Below are 18,566 nucleotides of genomic sequence, written 5' to 3'. Positions count from 1 at the left end.
AACAGCTAATAAAATCACTGAATAAATTCGTTTATACTATTATTAGTACTCTAAAAACTTTTAACGCATAGATTGTTATTTGATAAATTTTCAATGCTTGCTATTAAATTTTAAATTGTAATATATTTTTGCTTGTATCCATTTGCAAGCAGTATTATTTTAATACTATTTACAACTACTCTGGATACATACATACCAATATTATAAAGAGTTATCATACAGTAACATAAGATTGTAATCACAAAGTTAAAATAATACATTCCTCGAAGCGCGGTTAGCGTGTAGAGACAAAGGAAAAAAAAAAAAAAACCTAACCTAACCTAACCTATTCCCTTTAAGAAGAATCACTCCCGCCAATAAATGCTACTTTGGACTAGGTAGGCAATTGAAAAGTAAAGTCCTCTCTCGGCAAATGGAAATCATACTCTACAAGTCACTTATCGTACCCGTCCTGCTATATGGTGCAGAAGCATGGACCATGACAACATCAGATAAAGCGGCTCTGGGAGTGTTCGAGAGAAAAGTTCTTCGAAACATTTATGGACCTCTACGCGTTGGCGATGGCGAATACCGAAGAAGATTTAACGATGAGCTGTACGAGCTCTACGCAGACATCAACATAGTCTAGCGAATTAAAACGCAGCGGCTGCGCTGGCTAGGCCATATTATGCGAATGAAAGGGTTAAACGATAACGCCACAAGACGAAAACAGTTGATTATTACGTGACAGTTGCGTAAAATTGAAAATTATTTGAACCCAGCAAAAAAATGTACCCGTAAAATGGCTAGTAAAATTACCGTATCTGTGACGATGAAACACGTAAAATCTTCAGTAACATTCAGTAAGGCATCGGGAACTTTTGTGACCATTCCATTCCGTATCGTACCTATTTATGTGATTGTTACTGGGGCCCTATTCGCTAACTATAAGTTTTAAAATGTACACGAGAAATTGTGTAAACTTTGAAATTCTGATTCTGTAAAGCAAAACTGTGAACAAAAAAACTCACTGATAAAAACTTCGTGAGTTTTCTTGGCAGCCAGTGTACACTATTCTGACATTCAAAACTCATACGCACTGTTGCAGAATGACTTTTTTGTTTCCATGGCGTTTGATGAATATTTTCTCACTGACATAAGACTTTTACATTCAGCGCTCATTCAGCAAAACAATGTACAAGTTAAGTTATGATGCCTATTGCACATCTCTGCTAAGTCAACAATATGCCTAGCTTCTCTACGTAGCCTCAAACAACTAGTTAGCAACCAAGTCAACTGGCAAGGTCAATTGATGCAGAGCAAAACAAACCAACAAATGATCATCGCTTGCCTAACAACAATCCAACTCAAATGCCCATCGCTTGCCTAACAGAGCTTGCCCAACAACAGCGCAACTAATCGCACAAAAGCAATACGTGACGCTACCATAGTAACATCATGTGCAAGCCAACAGCATAACAACCCACTGCATACGATCACAGCATAGCAACATCATATGCACGGGCTTGGTATGCAACCCAACGGTAGAACAAGTAATCGCGCGTGGTTCTATCATAGCAACGGCAGGTTTAATATCCAGCCCAGCAACGCACTGCACAATGTCACTGCTTGCGCTTGCTTACCATAGCAACGTGATGGTCGTAGGCAGGCATAAAGAGAAGCGATAAAACTGATCGCGCGACGTCGCTGCTTGCACTTACCTAGCAACTTGCACTTATCATAGCATCACATGCGCTAGCAACAACAACTGAATGTGCGACCGTTTTACATATGATAACAGCAGCAGCAGAATGGCATTAGGAAAGGTATTTAAGGAGGCATCATTGCCTTTCGAGGGTAATTCAGTTTAATCAGAGAAGTTGCACGGTCAACTAATTAGTCGCTAAATATTTAAAGTTATTTTAAATAAAGTGTTAAAGTAAAGTGTTGTGTTGTGTTATTTGTTGAAGGAAAGCAGGGACCATAAGGACCTGCATAACTGGCGCCCAACTATAGTGCAAACCCAAGAGTATAAAAATACACATATCCTTTAAAGAAGGATTACAATAAAAAAAATTAAAATCAAATAAAATAAAAAACAGTGCGAGTGCTTTAAAAAAAATTGATATATTCTTTAAATAAGGGTTATAATTAAAAACAAGACAGTGCAAGACATAAGTGTTTTTAAAAAGCTATATCCTGTAAATAAGGATAAAAACTAAAGAAAAATACTTGTTTTATTCAAAAAAATTTTCTTAAATATTTATCCTTATCAAATAACGACATAAAAACAGTGACCATTAAAATAAACCAGTGTTCGGAAAAACTTTAAATGAAGTGAATGTCCTTCAAGGAAGTGTGAAAAAAGTATAGTCAAAGAAAAATTGCTGAATAGTTAAAATATATTAACTTAAAAGCTATTTAAATAAAAATGTATAGAAAAAGGAAAATAAAACCATCCTTATAAAATAAACCAATGTTTGAAAAACGTTATCTAAAATAAAAATCCTTGAAAAAGGATAAGTGAAAACAAACAGTAAATTCAAATAAAAATTAGTGAAACAACTTCGAAATAAATACCTATCCTTAAAAATATAAGAACAAGCATATTAATTTAAAGGCTATTAGGAAAATAGACAGTGTAAAAAAAAAAGCATATAAAAAGTGGAAGAAAAAAAGGTACAAAAAAAAAAACACTGAATACAAATACAATACGCTAAAACAATAATTATTTAATTGTGCTGAACGTCTTCAAACAGACATTTTTCTAAAAAAAGACGTTGATTTAAAAACTAAAGGCACCCTCTAAATTAAAAAAAAATCTGGAAGTGGCATCTGTAAATCGCAGGACGAAATACTTCACCAATCAACAGGACCCTCGTTACTTCGATATATATGTACGTATAAAAAATTATTAGTTTTAAGAATTGCATTAATAAATATCTATATTCCAATTATCATTATTATAAAAAATTTATAGTGTTTCTACAAAAAATTTTAATAAAAAATGGATAGAAATGCAGTGGCTAGTTTACTGGCGTCGACAGTAGAAGTGGTTGAAGAGAACTTTAGGGAACAATTAGCAGAGCTAAGACGTGATTTTCAGAGTATTATACATAAAAGAGTAGAAGTTTTCAGTCCCGTAACTATTGTTGCAGGTACGCAAAGTAGGCATACGGATCTTAATTTGATTAAGTCTCTACCAGAATTTAGGGGTAAAATATCTGAATATCCAGCATGGAGGGAAGCAGCTAGGTTCGCGATAAACTATTATACCGAGGGCTCGGAGCCATATTATATTGCCATGGGTATTTTGCGTAACAAAATAACGTCGGCAGCTAACGAAAATCTTAGCGCTTTTAACACTCCGCTAAACTTTAAAGCCATTATTTCTAAGTTAGACCAATTATATGCAGATAAACGACCACTCCACATATTAGAAAATCAGCTCAATATATTGAGGCAGGGACAAATGTCTATTAGTGAATATTATGATGTAGTTGATAGGCAACTTACTTCGATTCTAAACAAAAATATTATGACATATAGCAGTAATGAGGAACTTTGCAATGCGTTTAATGTAAAGGCTAGGGAAAACGCTTTAAGGGTATTCATTTCCGGTCTCAGGCGGCCACTTTGCGATACCCTTTTCTCTGCGAACCCACCAGACTTACCCAGTGCACTAGCTGCAGCGCAAGAGTTGCAACATAATCGAGACAGATATAACTTCGCGCATACATATGCCTCGGGAAGATTGCCACAAGTACATCAAAGTACCCCATTTTCTAATACTCCTCCTCATCCAAATCGATCAAATCCAAGCAGTTCAGCACAATACCCCGTTCCAATGGAAATAGATCAGGGAACCTCTTGTTTCAGAAGAAATCCTCAAATCAGAAACAATCCTTTCGAACAGCGAAATCGCCAACAAACATTTCAACAGGGAAATAGTTCAAATCGACTAAATTCTCATCAACAGCGGACGCGGCAACAAGCCAACAACTTTGCCCAACCTCAACAACAATTCAAGAGACTTTACAATAACACTACCTCCACTCAAGCACCCTTTAACAAACTGCAACGTATTAACGCTATGGAAAATAATTAATTTTCCACGGCAGTGGACGAGTACGAAGACCCTTTGTCGAATGAACCATACTACTCCGAAATGGAAGATAATCAGCCTCTAGATGAGATAAATTTTTTAGGCTAAGGTCGAACTTGCCCTTCATTACTCGAACTTTACCTAATGGGCAAGTTCTTAAAATTCTGATAGACACGGGAACCGCGAAAAATTACATAAAAAAATATGGTTTTTTGAAAGGAATAACCGCCATACAATATCCTTTTCAACTAAGATCTATAAATGGTGTAAATAAAATTTCTGAGAAATGTAAAGTCAATATTCTAGGAACGACTGCTACTTTTTATATATTACCCCAATTAGATACTTTTGATGGAATCATTGGATATGATTTGTTGAAAGATATCGAGGCAAATATTGACACAAAAGCTGGACTGATTTTCCATAAAAACGGAAAAGAGAATCTCAACTTTTTTCAATGTCAGGAAGTTAACATGGCTCATACTAAAAAAATTGAAACACCTTGTAGTATTGAAACACTTAAACAAAATAATTTTAACGCATTTGCGAACCCCAATAGAGCTCTTCCGTATAACACAAATGTAATAGCAAGTATAGACATGGTAACTGATAAGCCAATTTGTTCAAGAAGCTATCCTTACCCAATATCAGTATCGAATTTTATTAACAACGAAATTGAGTCCCTACTTAAAGACGGCATAATAAGGAAATCATATTCACCCTATAACTCGCCTGTTCATGTAGTTTCAAAGAAAGGGTTAGATGATGACGGAAACAAAAAGTTGAGAATGGTCATCGACTTTCGGAAGCTAAATGAACATACTACATCTGACAAATATCCAATCCCAGATACTACAGTAATACTCTCAAATTTAGGTAAGTCCAAGTTATTTACGACACTCGATCTTAAGTCAGGGTTCCACCAGATTTGCCTTCGAGAGAAAGATAGGTGCAAAACAGCATTCAGCGTAAACAATGGCAAGTATGAGTTTTGCCGTTTGCGATTTGGCTTGAAAAATGCGCCAAGCATATTTCAAAGGGCAATAGATGACATTTTGCGTGAAGACATTGGGAAAATATGTCACGTTTACGTTGATGACATCATCATTTTCTCACCAGACGAAAGTTCCCATTATAGGCATGTCGATTCCATTCTAAAGAAAATCGAGCGAGCAGGAATGCGAGTGTCCTTAGAAAAATCTAAATTTTTTAGGAACGAAGTCGAATTTTTAGGTTTCACAGTCTCGCATAAAGGAATTCAAACATGTCCTAGTAAAGTAGATGCCATCCTAAATTACCAACAGCGGAAATCGTTAAGATCTCTACGGTCCTTTTTGGGTATTTCGGGCTATTTCCGTAGGTTTATAAAGGACTATGCGCATATTTCAAAACCACTTACGAAATACTTAAGAGGTGACAATGGCCACTTACGAAATACTTAAGAGGTGACAATGGCCACGTTACTAGTAGACAGTCCAAAGAGATTAATATCTCATTAGACGAAGAAGCAATAAATGCCTTCAATAAACTTAAAACTATTTTGGCCTCAGAAGACGTACTTCTCCAACACCCAGATTACTCTAAGCCGTTCGAGATAACAACCGATGCCTCATCCGTAGCACTAGGAGCTGTGCTTTCGCAAAACGGCAAACCTATAACTATGATATCTCGTACACTATCTAAGGCTGAGGAAAACTATGCCACGAATGAACGTGAACTGTTGGCAATAGTTTGGGCATTCCAAAAATTAAGGCATTATCTGTATGGCATTAAAAACATACATATTTTCACAGACCATCAGCCGCTTACACTCGCCATGTCAGATAAAAACCCCAATTCGAAAATTAAAAGATGGACCGCATTTATAAATTCATTTGCTCCGAAATATTTTTATAAGCCCGGTAAAGACAACAAAGTAGCGGATGCACTTTCGCGTCAATATATTCACAATCTGGATGACTCAAGCGCTACAGCTCATAGTGAATTATCTCTTTCAGACACAATAAAAACCATAAAAAATCCCGTAAACCAATTTAGATCTCAGTTAGTGCTGACACCATCCGAGGTGAACAGCAAATCCACCAAAATTCTATTCCAAAAACTTGTTAGACATTCCATACACTTTAAAACTGCAGAATATCTTTTACAAACAATCCGGGAAAAGGTTAACCCAAATGTAGTAAACGGAGTTTGTTGTGATCTCGAAACCTTAGCCAGAGTTCAGTCCTTACTCTTGTCCAATTTCCCAGGAGTAAAGTTTATACATACGGAAAGGATTGTAATTGACTTAATAAAAAGAGAAGACCAAAACGAAGCTGCTACCACGGAGCACAACAGAGCCCATCGCTCAATTCAGGAGAACTACAAGCAGTTGATATCTGAATACTTTTTCCCAGATATAAAGAAAACCCTTACAACAATTACTAAAAATTGTATAATAGACACCCATCAAAATCAGAAGTAGGAAAAACACCAATTCCAGAATATCCTGGCCAAATCCTCCATGTAGACATATTTTCGGTAGATAAATTTCATTTTTTTACCTGCATAGATAAATTTTCCAAATTTACAATTACGATTCCTATCGAATCCAGATCAACAACCGATGTTAAAACTGCTCTACTTTTAGTACTGAACAAGTTCAGAAAAAACAAAATAGTTGTTTCCGATAACGAGAAATCCCTTCATTCCAATACAATATCCAATTTATTGAAATATCATTTCGAAATTGAGCAGTTTTTCATACCAGCCTTACACAGTAAAATTAACGGCCAAATAGAAAGAGTACATTCAACGCTAACAGAAATCGCAAGATGTATAAAAGCCGAACAAAATATAACAGATACCAATGAATTGAAAAGTCCATAAGGATAACTTAAGATAAGGATTCAGCATATCAAGTATAAACGCAACTGGTTTGTCAAAAAAAAAAAAAACAAAAAATCTTTTAAATCAAAGGTATTAAGTCATCAATTCAACGACTTCTACTGATCACCCAATAAAAAACAACTAGCTTTAAATTTAATTCAAAACCATGAAACATAGTTTTTACGAAATATTGGATTCCTTTAATTTTGATGTAAAAAAAAAAAAAAATTTTTATTTTTTGATATTAAATTTTGAAAATTATTATACAAAAAATCGTACATATGTATACGACAACTGTAGTTTTCTTATAATAATTTTCTTAAGATTCTCTACCAAACCAAAATCACATGATTATATAAAAAAAAAAAAATCTAACTACAAACATACCGAATGGAAGTAAAATTATTTAATAAGGTAAGTAATTTAGAAGAAAACGAAAAGCTAATAATTTTCATTTAAGGTTTTCCTAGCTTAACTCGAAATAAAATGTAAATAATACGGAAACAATAATTTTTCGATAAAATTGAGAATACTAACTTAGAAAATATGTATACAATTACCTTAAAACTCAAATTATAAAAGTCCGCATAAAATTGTTCTGAAATGTACATATATATATCTAATTTAGTGAAACAAAAAATTATGCATTTTTGCTATATTTTTCAAGAACTTATAAATAAAATGGAAATAATATTTGAATTAAAAATGTACATATGTATACAGGAAAAAAATATTTTCAAAACCAAATAAATAAATAAACTATTATTATATTTAAACATATTATAATTTTTTTCAAAACACTTCCTATAAAAGCTTACTTATAATTTTTCTGAATTGTAAATAGAGAATTGACATGGTTTAGTAAAAAATATCCAAACATTATAAATATATTTTAAGAGCTACAATAACTCAAGATTAAAATGGAAATAATAAGTATGAAAACAACGTACATATGTATACGAAACACACTATTTCAAAAATTAAATAAATAAATTATTATTATATTAAAAAAAATCTATAATTTTCTTTAAAACGGGTTTTATAAAAGCCAAATTCTAATTTTTTTATGGTAAATATAGAAATATTTTTTATCGAAGCCTAACTTTACGAAGCTACAATAATTCAAAAATAAAATGAAAATAATAATTATATAAAAAAACGTACATATGTATACGGAAAACATTATTTACAACATTATAAATCATTGATTACCACTTAAAAAAAAAAAAAACATGTTATATCTTTTAGAAAAAAGCTTATTGTAAAAGCCAATTTAAAATTTGTAAGAGAAGTAAATATGGAATTCCCGTAATTTAGTAAGAAATTAAAGAATTAAATATTTGCAGCTAATTAAAATTTCAAAAGATGTCAAATTATAACTCTTTAAAAAAAAGTCACACAAGATCATCGAAATCATTATTTCTTTACGAAGTCCGCAAAAGAAAAGGATATTTAGATTATAGAAAATATATCTTTTTATTTTTTAAAAATATGTATAGTTATAAGTTCGTCGGATCAGGGACGCTCCGAATTTAAGAGGGGGAGGAGTTAAGTTATGATGCCTATTGCACATCTCTGCTAAGTCAACAATATGCCTAGCTTCTCTACGTAGCCTCAAACAACTAGTTAGCAACCAAGTCAACTGGCAAGGTCAATTGATGCAGAGCAAAACAAACCAACAAATGATCATCGCTTGCCTAACAACAATCCAACTCAAATGCCCATCGCTTGCCTAACAGAGCTTGCCCAACAACAGCGCAACTAATCGCACAAAAGCAATACGTGACGCTACCATAGTAACATCATGTGCAAGCCAACAGCATAACAACCCACTGCATACGATCACAGCATAGCAACATCATATGCACGGGCTTGGTATGCAACCCAACGGTAGAACAAGTAATCGCGCGTGGTTCTATCATAGCAACGGCAGGTTTAATATCCAGCCCAGCAACGCACTGCACAATGTCACTGCTTGCGCTTGCTTACCATAGCAACGTGATGGTCGTAGGCAGGCATAAAGAGAAGCGATAAAACTGATCGCGCGACGTCGCTGCTTGCACTTACCTAGCAACTTGCACTTATCATAGCATCACATGCGCTAGCAACAACAACTGAATGTGCGACCGTTTTACATATGATAACAGCAGCAGCAGAATGGCATTAGGAAAGGTATTTAAGGAGGCATCATTGCCTTTCGAGGGTAATTCAGTTTAATCAGAGAAGTTGCACGGTCAACTAATTAGTCGCTAAATATTTAAAGTTATTTTAAATAAAGTGTTAAAGTAAAGTGTTGTGTTGTGTTATTTGTTGAAGGAAAGCAGGGACCATAAGGACCTGCATAACTGGCGCCCAACTATAGTGCAAACCCAAGAGTATAAAAAATACACATATCCTTTAAAGAAGGATTACAATAAAAAAAATTAAAATCAAATAAAATAAAAAACAGTGCGAGTGCTTTAAAAAAAATTGATATATTCTTTAAATAAGGGTTATAATTAAAAACAAGACAGTGCAAGACATAAGTGTTTTTAAAAAGCTATATCCTGTAAATAAGGATAAAAACTAAAGAAAAATACTTGTTTTAATTCAGTTTAATCAGAGAAGTTGCACGGTCAACTAATTAGTCGCTAAATATTTAAAGTTATTTTAAATAAAGTGTTAAAGTAAAGTGTTGTGTTGTGTTATTTATTGAAGGAAAGCAGGGACCATAAGGACCTGCATAACTTACACAATAATTTACAGAATCGCATGAAAATTTAAAGTGTAAATTGTGTGTGCAAATGAGTTTTCAATGAGTGTACATTTTTCAGTTTTTCACAGTTACGGAATTGACCCCCTGCACACACATATACGGCATCAGGTTCCCAGCAAAAATGTGCCCGTAAATTGCTTAGGAAAATGACTAAAAGCTGTGTCAATGGAACACGTAAATCGTTAAGTAGCATTTGTACAGGGCAGCGGTAACTTTCGTGACGAGTCCATTCCGTCGTACCTATTTATGTGATTGTCCATACTGCTCATACATATACGGTTTTAGGTTATGGAAATGTAAACAAACTATAGTGCTGTACTGTTCTTACATTCACGTTATGGCAGTCATATTTTAAGTTATATACCTGTAACTTGACGAGTATTTTTGCAGTATTTTTACGTTAATATGACCGCCTTTTGACTAGTATTATGACCGTTTTTTACTTGGATTATACTGCTATATAAATAAAACATTTCTTTAATTCAAATCCATTAACATTTCTTTTATTCAACCTTTTTATAATATATTACATTATTTATAATAGTTGTAAATTATGAACTATAAGGAAGGAATAGTTTTTCAGTCTTGTTGGTGACCCATAAATACAAATTTTATTGTATGCGATTGTATGCAAACAAAGTTAAGGGAAACTTAAATAAATTAATTAATGATATAGAAAACAAAAGAGAAGAACTAACAAAACTATTGGTTGCAGTAAACCATCAAATCGCGAGTAGGCAATTCACAATTTGAGTAAGTTGACTTGTAATTCGCCAATTTTAATGCTATACCTTTTTTATTTTAGTTCAGAAAGCTGCAATTGAGGTTCGAAACTTACAATTTAAGTTCAAAAATTTCAATTCAAGTTCAGAAAATTTAAATTCAAGCTCAAAATTTCTATTTGTAGTTCAGAAAATTAAAATTGAAGTTCAGAATTTCTGTTTGTAGTTCAGAAAATTATATTTGAACTTAAATTGTAATTTTCTGAACTTCAGTTGTAATTTGCTAAACTGCAGTTGAAATTCCTGAGCTTCAATTATAATTTACTGAACTTCTATTGAAAATTGTGAACTTCAATTGTAATTTTTTGAACTTAAATTGAAATTCCTGAGCTTTCAGAACTTCAATTGCAACTTTCAAATTTTTTTTACATAAAATAAACAATTTAAAATTTTTTCTGACAGTTAAAGTGGTGAATTGCCTACCAGTGGTTTGAAACCACTTGCATTCGTGTTGGCGCTTCTCTATATCATTAATATAACAATATCTTTTGAATAATTTAATTAATACACAAATATACATTTTTTTCCTTTACATTTTAGAACTGTGTACAAAAATATGTAATTTTACATATCGAAACCTAACCCTTAAAGTATTTCAACTCATAATCAGAGTAACTTTGTGTTGAATGTTGATTTATACCACGAAAATAACAAAATTGGTAACAAAACCAGGCTAAACGATAACGTTAACTACCAAAAAAAAGTTATTTCACGATGCTTTCATGGATCGATTTACACTTAAGTACCGATCTGAAATTTTTTTAAGTTTTCACATTTTTTAGTTTAAAATGCGATATATGCATTCAGTGGAATAATTTTAGATTGAATTTACTTCATGCAATTTTTTTTCTTCGTGACTTTGCTATAATAAACGTAGGTACTCATAGTAATTTTTTGTTTTGAATTATGTGATTACAATATTTATAAGGACTATTTAGTTGATGGTATTGGTACTGTCAGTTAAATTCATCAGCAATCATTTATATTCAAAATATTTTTTGTTATACATCTATTTTATAAATTTTGGTTAAAAATTATTGACAAATTCGTTGCAATTAGATTGCTTTAAAAATCTTTGCAAATTTTGTGCGATTGTTGAATATTATTTTAATTAGAGCATAAAAAGCTTAGATTAGTAACGTAGGAAAAAACTTAGAATATTTCAGTTAAGTTCATCACAAATATGTATATTCAAAATACTTATTTCTTATACATCTAGTTTATAAATTTTTGGTTAAAAATTATTGACAAATTCGTTGCAATTAAATTGCTTTAAAATTCTCTGCAAACTTTGGGCGATTGTTGAATATTATTTTAATTAGGCATAAAAACCTTAGAATAGGAACGTAGGAAAAAACTTAGAATTATTAGGTTCTTATATAGTTTTTAATCAAGATTATTTCAGTGTGTCTTGTTCGTTTGTTGTATGTAAGCTTATGCTGTTGCAGAGCTGGAATTATTGCTCAGATACCGCCTTTGTTTATGCCGGTTGTGGCTCAGCGTTAAACACCGTCTCATGCTGTCTTCGAAGTCGATCCTGCCTTGCAGTTTGAAAACGTCTAAATTAATAGGAATGGACAATGAAAATAATGACATTTTAAAACAATTTAAATTACACTACCAAAAAGTACGCTGTTCACGAGTTTCAGTTTAGATAAAGATCGTTTGCCATGTACTCCGTCCCAGTTAAAATTGAAAAGAACGTTGTCAGAGAAAAGTTTTCTCATTACTCCAATAATGTCTGATGATGCATCTTTCAGCATAAAGATATATGATTTCTAAATGAAAACCACCAATTTAAGTTATGAAATACAATTAAAAATATTCAAAAATACCATTGATTCTTGATAATCATCTGAGTCCAACTTTTTCTCAATGTCATAAACTGAATCCAACGATGTTAGTGGCATAACGATAGAGAGCTCGGTGTGAGTATCATTTTCCATTTCTCCGCTGATACGGCATACTATTTTGTGCGTTTTCTTCCAATGTTGAGCCATGACTTCTGCCAATTCTGGAAGCTGAAATTATAGCATAAATAATAATTAAAGAGAATCAAGGTATTGCGGCTACAATTACTAGGGTTTCACAAATAACAGTTCAATATTTCACTATGCACCTTTTCTTCAATCTTAGTCAATCTAAATTCCAGGTCGATATGCTTCTGTAATATTGTTTGTAGTATCGCCATTATATTTTCGTTTGTTGTAGGGAATGTTCCTTCGTTGGTTAAGGAAGTAGCCGCATTATTCAAAACGGTACTCGTTGTATTAAGGAGGAGTGAAAGGACGCGCTGTGTTGTGCTACATCGATGATGTAGTCGTATCCCTAACGTAATCAGCTGTTTATTGTTACAACGGTAAACCAAAAACCAATTGGTTGGCTACGATATGGTTACGACCTTAGCGGCACCAATAATTGATTGCATTGATTCTCATAAGGTTGGTCGAATCAGCTGTTATAAGGTTACCGATAAAGCACCAATGTCTGCAGCTTTAGTTGACGCGATAAACGTAAAAAGCCAAAGCAAAGAGGATAAATTATGAAGAGACGTATGCTCAATGTTTTCTAAGAGGAAGTCGCTGTTTTTTTGGGCGAGATGTGCATAAAATGTCTTCTAACCATTTTCGTGGGGTACTTGCGTTTATTTTTCCGCCTGTATTTAATTAACTAATTAATTCTCTTTCCAAAAATCACAGTTGCATAAAGTATCTACACTGTAGGAATAAATGCGAGACAATTCAAAAATGTCCCTCTTTGAAAAAATTCGGCATATATTTTTTGATTTCTGGGAGTTACTCGCCACTCGTAGCAGACTGGTGGCTCTTATTTTATTTATCCTCTTTGCATTGTTGCTCAACACAAGTGTCCTGAAAGCGCCGATTGTGACGCAGCCATTTTGACGAGGCCATTTACAGTACGGCATCACATCACCGCAATCTGCTGTTCTATTTGTTTTGAACCGAGGTTCCTATAGCTTTCGTAATGTTGCGGAAATTTTTAACAAATTCCAATAAATATGTGCCGTTGCTTCACAGAAGACAGCAAGTAAGATTAAAATTAATGAGTTAATGAATATTTTTAATTTAGTTCATACATGACCAACAGCTATCAACACCAAGTACGGTGAGCACAGTGCTCGATGATGAAACACTATTGGATCAAGCGCACATGGACGAAGCTGTGAGAGTGAATCCTTTGTTGGCTAGAGTGTCCCGGCACAATGGCGTAATGCACATGAAACACTCATGAATCACGGTCTCAATACGAGCAATTTCCTGCGCATTGCAACCGGTAATCCGGAGGTGTTTGCACGTCCGACACAACGTCTAGTTGATGCAATGGAATTTTGGCGCAGCTTTCAATTCACCGAGAAGCTAATGCTTTTACTGCTAACAAAATATCCAGAACTTTTAGATGTGAACGAAAACATGCGTTTACGTAAACATATTGGTTATTTGAAATCATTTGCTGGCACTAGCAAAAATGTTTGGAAATTGTTAATGAATTGTCCGGATTTACTTGAACAGTCGGAGCGACGTGCCGAAGAAAAGGTGACGTACTTGAAAGAGGTAATGCGTGCGGAAATACCTGAAAAAATAAAATCAGAAGCGTTATCTAAGCCATTAGAGGAGATACGTTGCCGCCATGTCTTTCTTGAAAGACTGGGTCTATTCAAACCAAGACCACTTAAAGTAGATCCAGATGAGCCAACTAAGAATCCACTTTTATATCAAATAACCAATAAATCGGACAATGCATTTGCAAATAAGGTGTGCCATGTTACACTTGCTGAATTTGAAGCATTTAAAGACTTGTACGCACGGGAATTGAAACGAAAACAGGATGCTGAATACGAAGATGAGGATATGCAGCTAGTACGCGGGTATAAAAAGCATTGAAAAGCTCGTAGATATTTTTGTTAGTTACATGTTACATATATTAATTTAATTAAAAAAAAAAAAAACAATTGTTTTAAAATTCCGATGTGAATTTCTTATTCGAACAATTTGCACAAATTTGTTTTATCCTCTGCGTAAGTAACGCCCAATTGTCTACGAATTTGATCCTCAATATATTACAATGCCAAACTTTCTTTATGATCAAGTAAATCACTTTGTGTTTTGTGCTCTAAAATGCAATGACGTACCTCTTCTGCTTCAAAACTCAGCGCTAAGCGATTGGGAAAATATGTTGATAAATCACTTTTTGTCAATGGAAATTCTTTTTCTTCACCATTTACATCTATAATTTTCACAGGACACCAATAGTCCGGCACCTAGTTTCATTGAAAATTCCATAGCTCATATTAATTTATGTATAAACGTTTTTTATATCGTCTTTGAAAGTTCAAACCACATATAAAACGGCTTTCACTATAAAGGGATCTTAATACCAAAAAGTGGAAGAAATGCCATGCGCCCGGTAGTAAGCCGACAGTCTTGGAGGCGAATTGATATAACCACCTCAAATCTTCAAAGAACACATGACCAAGAACAGTTGTTTGGAACTTTCACCGACGATATGTTTACGACTATAAATTATACTAACAGTCATAGTGCCATCGGTTCCTTTTATAATTGCTTTATTATCGAATCGTTTCAGACTGCTAAGCATTAGTTCAGCTTTCCGATCAGGTCCATAATGTAGCACAATATTAGCTTCTTCATCAACACCATCCTTATTCAATGTACCATTAGCCATGATATTTTGTGGGAAATAGCCGAATATCCACAATGCGAACTGTAAAGCATAGACACCCAATTCAAGTGTAACACCACCACCAAGACTGCGCCGCCTAAGAGGAAATACAAATTCAGAGATAAGTAATAAGTAAATGATTTACTCATCCACTCATACATCACTTACATTACACGGCCGACTTTTTCCATTGGCAAACCGAATCTGCAATTAACATTGAGCACCTCACCCAGGGCGTTGCTCTCGATCTGTTTGCGTATGTATTGATATGCGGGTACACAACGTGACCAAATTCCCTCCATAAGGAAACAGCCTTTGCTATGCGAATGTCCTATCAATTGCAACGTTTGATCCTCATTCATACAAAGTGGTTTCTCACAGAGTACATCCTTGCCATGGTCCAGCATCATGCGACTTATTTTCAAGTGAAAGGGGTTTAGTGATGAAATGTAGACAACATCTAGAATGAAAGAGACTACAGTTGATACATGAAGGTAAATAACAGGAAGAGGTTTCTGGCATGCATCTTTTTGTGACCATACCACTTTTGTTCAATGCTTGGTTTACGTTAACCGGCAATTTATCTGACAGAAATAGTTAGTTCAAGTGTTGAATGAGAAGCGCCTGAATTACACGGGCAAGATTGTAGTTAAATTAAGTGGGGGTGGAAAGGAATAGGTCTCTGAGAGATTGCTTCCAAATTTTTATTGAAATTTCAGGACAATGAGTCCTCACAAATTGGGAGATCGATCAAGCATAAATAAAACTTCAGGACCATCTATCGAGATGTTCTTTATGTTAAAATGCACATTCGTAGTAAATTGAAACATCCAGCACCACACGACATTGACACATAAGAAAGTCGTGAGGTTAGAAGGCAGTTCTAAGGGAGTTCTCCAGACGTTTATGATATGAATTTCTTCGAAAGCTGAGGTAGCACAACCGAGCGGCCAATGCCAAAATACTGCTCTCAGAACCGTCACGGGCTGTCTTCTTATGTCCCCAGAATACCATCTGCATAATGAGGCGAGAATACTCCCCATTAGGGGGAGAAATGAGATGATAACCAAACAATTCCTGTTGAATTCCCAGAAACCTGGTCATCCCAACAGACATGTTGTTGTTGTAGCAGTGCTTTGCCCCACCAAATAGGTGCGATCGATCACAAATTATCATCAATATCCTCTAACGGGAGTCCAAGGAAACTTGCTCTTTCAACAGGGGTGCACCATAATGAGAGGGGTTTTAGAGGCGTTGTGGTTCCACATTACAATTGAAGATATGGTTGGTGTCATGTGGGGACACATTGCAAGCAGGGCAAACATTTTGTATGTCGGGGTTGATTCTGGATAGGTAAGAGTTTAACCTGTTACAGTATCCAGAACGAAGTTGAGCTAGAGTGACTCGCGTTTCCCTTGGGAGTATGCGTTCCTATTCCGCAAGTTTTGGGTACTGTTCTTTGAGTACTGGATTAAATGGGCAATTCCTGGCAAAAAGGTCCGACTTCTGGAGTTCACTGAGGACCTGCATGTGTTTTTTTTGCTTCATACGGCTGAGTTGTTAGGTGCTGTATTTCCTAATAATGCTTACGGAGATGACTCCTTAAGCCCCTAGGCGGTGTTGGCTCATCAATCAGATGTCTGTTGCGTTGCCCAGGTTTCTGGGTATACAACAGGAACTGTTTGGTTAGCATCCATGAGGAGTTCGGGGTCGCAAAGCCTCTACTGTTAATGAAACAGGAATCGCCACGGACAGGTGAGGTTGGCAATTGGGTTTGGAGAAGCTATGGTAATTCTTTACCACAACTGCTAAAACTCGTCCAAAAATATTGCGAGGTGTCAAAAACGCGTTACAAACCCAGGACCACGAATCCGAAAGCGGAAATTAAATAATTAGTTTCTGTCAAAAGATATTTCCAAAACCGAAAAATGGCTCTGGGGAATTCCGAAACCGGGGGTGGGATCAAAAGTAATTTTGCGCAGAACACCTTTCCTGGGTGGGTCCAACACCGGTTTGGAGACCAAAACTATATCTGCGCAAAACACTTTTACGCAGCTTTTCTTGTGGGTTCAACAAAATCATCAAAATTACAACAACCAAATGAAAATTTTCTAATTTGTGATCCTGGGCCCAAAGCACGTCTTTTGACACCCCTCCCAATAATTTTGCACGAGATTTAGTAGTTATGAGCTAAAGTAAAGAATTACCCTATGATTTAAACAAATTATATATTTGAAACAATGGAAACAACTGAAAATGTTACACGAATACCACTCTTATGATTTGCCCAAGTGAATCTGATTCTCAGGCTCCAAATAGTATTTTTTTAATATACTTGTGCATTATTTTTTTTACAATGTAGCTATTAGTTACTGTTAATTATACTTACCAACAAAGGCTTTTAACTCATAGTCAACGCCACAAGATTTACCCGTATCGCCAGGCGCGGGTTGTAGTGACACAGAAACTGGACAATAAGGAGGAACTTCAAACGTTCAGTTTGTTGTGGCGGATATATTTGTCCATGCGCTAAATACAAGTCTTTACGAAATGTCAGACCAAGCACGTCCAAATCCTCACGTCCATATCTGAAAGCGGCAAGTACTTGTCCAAACACCTTGCGATCTTTTTTCGGGATCGATGAAAACTACCCCGTCGATAGGACCAACATGTGAAATATGGTCGACGAAATCACGATGGGACTTTTTGGTGGTAAAGTTCCTTTAAACTTAATTCCTATTTTGGAATTCTTAGAAATATTGCAATCACCACCTTGATTGACCCACGGGTACCTCCGTAACGGGGGGTGGAATCCATAGTATTTTTGCGCAAAACACCTTTCTGCGTTGGCAACCTTCGGCCGCGCTTATAAAAAATAACCCTGGACTACGCCATGCCAAGTCCGGGTGTGTGGTATAACCGTGGCTACCCCCACGGTGATGCACAATTTTTTTTGTGGGCACGAACACAACAACAACCACATGAAAATCACCAACTTCAACTGCAAATATCTCCGGACAGAGATACAATTTTTACTTTCCGCCTTCGGATTATTGTTCTCGAAATTAATACGCGTCTTCTGACACCTCTCTCTCGCTATTTTTGGTAGCGTATTAGAAGTCGACCCCTCAACTAGACTAATACCATAGGGAAAAATATTCGCAACGACCACCTTCATCAAAGCAGCGATAGTCACATTTTTCGCAATGTTCATTTATATACAAAAACAATTACTCCACCTGATGCTGAGCGACTATTTTTTCTTGGCTTTCCAATAAACATGCATTAAAAGACAACATAAATTGAAACATTTTCTCCACAGCATCTTTTCACACAATCACAAAAGAAATTGCATGCACGAATTGAATTATTCACT

General features: G+C 35.0%; 1 protein-coding gene and 1 pseudogene across 2 annotated transcripts; one reads left to right on the top strand and one right to left on the bottom strand.

Annotated features, from left to right (window-relative positions):
• Nucleotides 1–11,645: 11,645 nt before the first annotated feature.
• Nucleotides 11,646–18,348, bottom strand: LOC137249686 (trans-1,2-dihydrobenzene-1,2-diol dehydrogenase-like). 2 transcript variants are annotated; one of them, XM_067781417.1, is made up of 7 exons: nt 17,580–18,348; nt 15,359–15,650; nt 15,041–15,287; nt 14,640–14,768; nt 12,325–12,510; nt 12,111–12,267; nt 11,646–12,048 (listed from the first exon to the last, which is right to left on the bottom strand). In XM_067781417.1, the coding sequence occupies exons 2-7, from the start codon at nt 15,598–15,600 to the stop codon at nt 11,924–11,926; spliced, it is 1,086 nt and encodes a 361-aa protein (XP_067637518.1). In that variant the 5' UTR covers nt 15,601–15,650; nt 17,580–18,348; the 3' UTR covers nt 11,646–11,923. The 2 variants fall into 2 exon arrangements, with proteins under 2 accessions (XP_067637518.1, XP_067637519.1); XM_067781418.1 differs by lacking the exon at nt 14,640–14,768 and having other exon boundaries at nt 11,647–12,048; nt 17,580–18,345.
• Nucleotides 13,475–14,459, top strand: LOC137247588 (transcription termination factor 4, mitochondrial-like; annotated as a pseudogene).
• Nucleotides 18,349–18,566: the final 218 nt, after the last annotated feature.

This window comes from Eurosta solidaginis, chromosome 4, assembly GCF_040869045.1.
Source record: "Eurosta solidaginis isolate ZX-2024a chromosome 4, ASM4086904v1, whole genome shotgun sequence".
In the NCBI taxonomy this organism is placed as follows: Eukaryota; Metazoa; Arthropoda; class Insecta; order Diptera; family Tephritidae; genus Eurosta; species Eurosta solidaginis.
This window is presented reverse-complemented; position numbering and strand designations above follow the sequence as displayed.